The sequence below is a fragment of the Thalia democratica genome, chromosome 6 (genome assembly GCF_965202585.1).
Source record: "Thalia democratica chromosome 6, ktThaDemo2.hap1.1, whole genome shotgun sequence".
NCBI lineage: Eukaryota > Metazoa > Chordata > Thaliacea > Salpida > Salpidae > Thalia > Thalia democratica.
This window is the reverse complement of record NC_139170.1, coordinates 13,236,648-13,241,942: the sequence shown is the minus strand read 5'-3', so window position 1 is coordinate 13,241,942 and position 5,295 is coordinate 13,236,648. Positions and strand designations below refer to the sequence as shown.

Here is a 5,295-nt window from a genome sequence, read left to right as displayed (position 1 = left end):
GTATTATTATAGTAACATAATTTTTTTTTACCAAATTTTATTTGAAAAAAAGCAAAAAAGTAAAGAGCAGCATAAAAAAACTAAAAATTCAAACAACTAATGACTTTTACTTACCAACAAGTTGATGTGTTTAAATGTAATGATCAAAATTATATAATACAAATCTTATTTAAATAATAAAACTATTACTACAAAATCGACATAGTTACTAACTAACACCTAAAAATGTACTTTTTATAGTTGTAACATTGTTTTTGTTTAAAACTTTAATAAAATCAAATTTGATAACTAAGTTACAAATCATATTTAAAGCAAAACAAACTTTAATTTAAACCTTCTTAAAATAGCTTGCATTAAATTTTTGAACACAGACAAAAAAAATTGTTAATAAATTTCAAAGGTCAACTCAATTAGTTAACGGTTGCAAGGATAATTGCGAGGCACGCACTCTCACAACAAGTTTTTGCATCAGAACTCGCGCACTTCAAACACCAAACTAGCGTTGTTTTTGTTGAAAACGAGCTCTTTTTTTATTTATTTTATAGCAGTGAAAAATTACCTAGTGACATTAAACAAGCGCGCTACACGGCGATGCACGTCTAAACTCTTCGAACTTCGAAAGATTGATTAATTAATGAAAAGTTCAAAGGCAAAAGCTTTCTAAAAGCGAAATACTTTGTAGCTAAACTTTTTAGCGTTAAAAGCGGTTTTTATCAGTTGACGAAATTGTAAAAGTCGGCGTCGTTGATCATTTGAAGCTGGTGTGACGTCACCATCATGTTACCGAGCTGCTTTGACGTCACGACATCGCTCGTGTCGCTGCCCACCGATGACGTCAGCGAGTCGTGAGACCGCTGGAAGGCCGAGAAGTGATCGAACAGGTGCGGCTGGTGGAAGTCGGGAAAGTACCGGCTGTAGACGTTTTTCAGCTGATTGGTTTTTTGATTGACGGCGAAGCGGCCTCTTGTTTGCTTCGCGTCAACATCCGCTCGAGCCGCGGCGGGCTGCGGTTGAAAGTGCACGTGCTGCTGCTGGATGCTGTAAGCCGCCGTTTTCGAAGCCACCTGGAAGCTCTGCATCCTGGCCCGCTTCACTGCAGGCTGACCATCCCGATGTTTGCTCTGAGAAGCCAGCAATCCGGTCGTCGGCGAACGTCGCTGGATCCTCATCATCTGCTGCTGCCTGAAAATCCACGCCTCGTTGGCCATCCTGATTTGCTCCGCCCTCTGACGCTGCTGACAAATTTCCAGGGACTTTTTCCGGCACGCGAGGCAGCCGCAACGGCCGGCACCGCCGTAGTACGCGTCAAAACCGATGGTACCGTCCTGCCTTGGGGGAAACCCTGCTTCACTGCGACCCCGGTTTGCGAGATTTTTTTCTTTTACTGGGACCATCATGTTAAAGGTGGGGTTTTGAAAGCCGAAGTTCGGTTGCATTTTGCCTGCTTGCTTGCGAGTTGCCACTGTCACCCTCTGCTGATGAACGCCGCTCTTGCTGCTTCTGCGCATCTTCAGCAAGCTCGTGTTCTGCAGCTTCCGCTTCCTCGACCCTTCTTTTGTTGCACCTTTCATTGGAACTGTGAGATAAAAAAACAATTGAGGTAATTCAAACACAATAAGCATGTTTAAAATGATACTAATAAAATTCAAAAATAAAACGCTATTGCAAGTAAGGATATGTGTGGCCAAAAAAGAGATTATCTCCGCCTTACAAGCGATATTTCATGTTTAATTTTGCCTGAAATTTTGCCGTTGCTTGACAAAGCATTTTGCAAAGCCTTTTTTCACAGCGACCGACTTAAAAAGTAAAACGTTTTTCCAGTCAGATGGTTCCGTGACACAAATCGCATTATTTTCATATCAAGTTTTGTGTAAAGAAAAATTAAAATGACTACTTTGAAAGCGAAAGAAAAGCTTTAAGTTTGTTTGCCGTGGAATTAAAAACTTTCAGCTCAAGCGGTTGTTTTGTCGAAGCGCGGTGAAGCTTGGTGAAGGTAAACAAGTCGTAAAAATAAATAGATAATAGCTCACTTAACGCTGGCAATTTCCAGATTTTTAAATGCTTCACTTAGCTCACCTTTTATTTTTGTGCTCTTTGGAACTTTCACAAAAAGCTTTGGTTGAAATCCAACGTCGAGTAAGCTTGGCTTGGCGGTGTTGAAAAATTCGCTCTTTATTTTATCCATTACTCCTTTTTACTTGCTTAATTTTTCTGTAAAGAAAAAAAATAAAAATAAAACCAACAGATTTTATACATTTTAGTTTATGTCATGTAAATAACAGTTTTATAACTACTAGATTGAAAAAAAAAGGTTTCATGTAGAAGCCCCGTTATCATGTTTACGCAAGAAAAACTTGCGCTTTACAAGAAAAATCTGGCAAGCTTATAATGTGAACTTGTTTTTGCCGAATTACACACAGCAGTAAGGTTAACATCCTTGTGAAGCCTTTTAAATATAATGAACTGCAACACATGAGTTAAATTAATGTCTTGTTCCTTTGACATGCTAAGGGGATTAAGAAAGCATGATAATGGTAATTAAGCGTAACACCGTTTTTAAATAAATTACCATCGAGTTAGCACAAATGAATTCTCATTTAAAGTTTTTGGTTAATTTAGCATAAAGGGAAACCTCATAGTTAATTTCGAAAGGTTAATTGTAGATAACTTTTAAATAAGTTGCGTAAGATAATTCAAACTACTTCAAACATGATAACATATCTTGAAATTATTACATCAAAGCAAAACAAGTTTGTTAACACGCTTGATGTTATGCAACTTTGTTTTGTAAAACTAACATTTAAACAAAAATTCAACAACATAACAAAACTTGTCAACTCAAAACAACAAAACATCAGGAAGGAAAAATCTTGTTTTCCTATCCTTTTCCTCAACCAGCTTATGCTGTTCTTTTTAAATACTGCCAACTAAACATCAATGGGCTGATTGATTTTAAAATGACTTTTTACCGATGCCCTCTCTTGTGAATACAGCTGTCTCTTTTGTCGTTAAATAAAAAAATCTATTGTTTTCAATAACCTTTTATTTATGACCAGCACAAGTGCTTTTTTACTGCTTTGAAAGCAAAATAAATAAAACCAGCCTGTGAGCACAACTTCCACTGTTTGGTTAGACAAAAATTGAACTAAAACAAAAATTAAGCAGACTTTTTTTTTATTAGACGAACAAAGCCAATATGTAAAACCAGTTTAAATCATAACAAAGGTTGTTAAAAACACAATAAATTATTTTCTCATAAGAAACAGCTGTGAGATAATAAATTGTAAGGTTATTAATTTTTAATATAACTTTCTTCTAAATTTTTCGTGCTAAACTATTACGGTATTAAGGTTTATAAAATCAAGTTGAACAAGCCTAAACTTTTTTTTGTTGAGCTATTAAAATGAATAAAAAAGTTTCTATTTTGCATTGTAAAATAGCTAGTTTAAACGTAATCGGCTACCGTTTTAAACAGCCAAGTTTAAGCTGAAACTTAACAAAGTTAACGAACTTTTTTCGCAGCATAAACAAAGTTTTTAAAAATAATCTATAGTTTTTCACTTAAGCAATCTTCTGCTGCAGCCTTTCCGACCTATAAAATCGTTTTAACCCGATGGCCGATAACAGGCTGGGAGAGAACGTCGCGCGAAAAAAGCGCACTTGAAAGAAAAGGCGCTGCGAAAGAGAGAGAGAGACGTTGTAAAAATTATTGGAACATGGTGTATTCAAGACAAGACACGAAAATGTTCGATATTTCTAACTCTTTTGCCAACATGTACCACGGCGTGTTACAAACACTTTACATCTTTTATACATTATTAATACTTGATGCCTCCCATTTGCAACGTTGTTACGCAACAAGAGATCTTCAACAAGTTGTCGGCCGTCTGCACAAAACACTCGAAGCGCGGATTATGCTGTAATTGCCTTGCGATTGTTTTCAAACAGTGCGATCGATGTGATTTATTTTAAAACGCGTTTAATTGGTTTGAACGAGCGAGCTTAACAAGAGCTCTGAGCAGCTCAGACAACTTACATTTCACTCCGGTCGATAAATCACTGCTCGAGATGTAATAAAACTGCAAAGGCGGATAATAAAAAATACGCCTGCTACTTATTGAACTTATAATTTAATACCAGAGCCGAGGCGGATTTTATTGAAGCCGAAGTTTATACACAATTGAAACTAGCGAAACTCTTTGATCGCTCGCCGAACGCTGTATTATTCTGCTCAGTTTAAACTGGCTATAAGCTCCTCTAAGTAGATTAATTGGTCGTACACTTATGGGCGTGCGCTTGCAAATCCGTTTTTCTTAAATTGAATTTAAAGTACTTTTTGAGTAAAAATAAAACTTCAATTAGATTTCGTAAGCATTGTAACAACATTATGTTAAACTAACTGTCATATTAACATTACAAATAACTAGGAATAAGATATTTTGATATTTGACTTGCCAATAAAAAATCACTAAAATTTAGTTAAGCTAAACACATATAGATTTGATACTGAGGTAAATTAAATAAAAATTATAGCAAATTGCTTTAAAAATTAAGCATAGTCTTTGTTTTTTAGATAGTAGACTTTGAAATGTTAGACATTGAAATTTATTTTTGAAATTTTAGTTTTTAAATTCGAATGTAACTTTTTTTTTTGTAGTACAAAAGTTATCTGTTGTTATTAAAAAATGAACCTAGTTTAAGTAATTCATCAGGCTTTAAATGCTATAAAAGTATAAAAAACGTTTACAATAGTCTGTATACAAGGTTTGGTTATGGTAAGATAAAACAGTTTTTACACTAACAGACTCACTTGTGCTTGAAAAGCTCCTAATTAGTATTTTTACCTTAAAAAAAAAACAAAAGCTTGCACTCAAAGCTTTTTGCATTTCTAAACTTTTAACAAAACACAGTTCAGCTAAAAAGGAATTTCAAAGTCGACCGGCTGCTTAAGTGTGTCGTTCCCTTCAATTTGGCCGTTTAAAGAAGGCTGAAAGTTCTTAAGTAGCCAAGATAAGTCAAGCAGCAACTTCCTCGGTGAATTTTCAAAAAGCTTCCTATCTTTAAATTGGTCGACCGCTTCAAGTAGGCAACACATGGCAACTGCAAGTTATCAGCTTATCAGGTTTCTAAAGTAGTTGTGTGTTTGAGAAAAAAAAAGGTAAGGCGAAAGCTTTTTAAACTGTCAAGGCTTCAGGGATATCAAAGTTTCATGAAGTTATTCTGCGACTTCAATCTTATATGTGTCGGTTTCGTGAAGCTATTTAAAGCAATTAAGTATTTTTGACAAAAACGTTT

The 5,295-nt window shown here is 35.3% G+C and overlaps 1 protein-coding gene across 1 annotated transcript; it reads right to left on the bottom strand.

The window, feature by feature from the left end:
• Positions 1–203: 203 nt before the first annotated feature.
• Positions 204–4,926, bottom strand: LOC145838461 (uncharacterized). The gene is made up of 3 exons (XM_082946060.1): positions 4,811–4,926; positions 2,077–2,211; positions 204–1,576 (listed from the first exon to the last, which is right to left on the bottom strand). The coding sequence occupies exons 2-3, from the start codon at positions 2,183–2,185 to the stop codon at positions 714–716; spliced, it is 972 nt and encodes a 323-aa protein (XP_082802186.1). The 5' UTR covers positions 2,186–2,211; positions 4,811–4,926; the 3' UTR covers positions 204–713.
• Between the last annotated feature and the right edge of the window lie 369 nt (positions 4,927–5,295).

Excerpts from the sequence above, each read along its gene's own strand:
- LOC145838461 (XM_082946060.1), bottom strand. The coding sequence starts at position 2,185 with ATGGATAAAATAAAGAGCGAATTTTTCAACACCGCCAAGCCAAGCTTA. Across the intron at positions 1,577-2,076 it reads AAAGAGCACAAAAATAAAAG|TTCCAATGAAAGGTGCAACA; the intron begins GTGAGCTAAGTG and ends TTTATCTCACAG.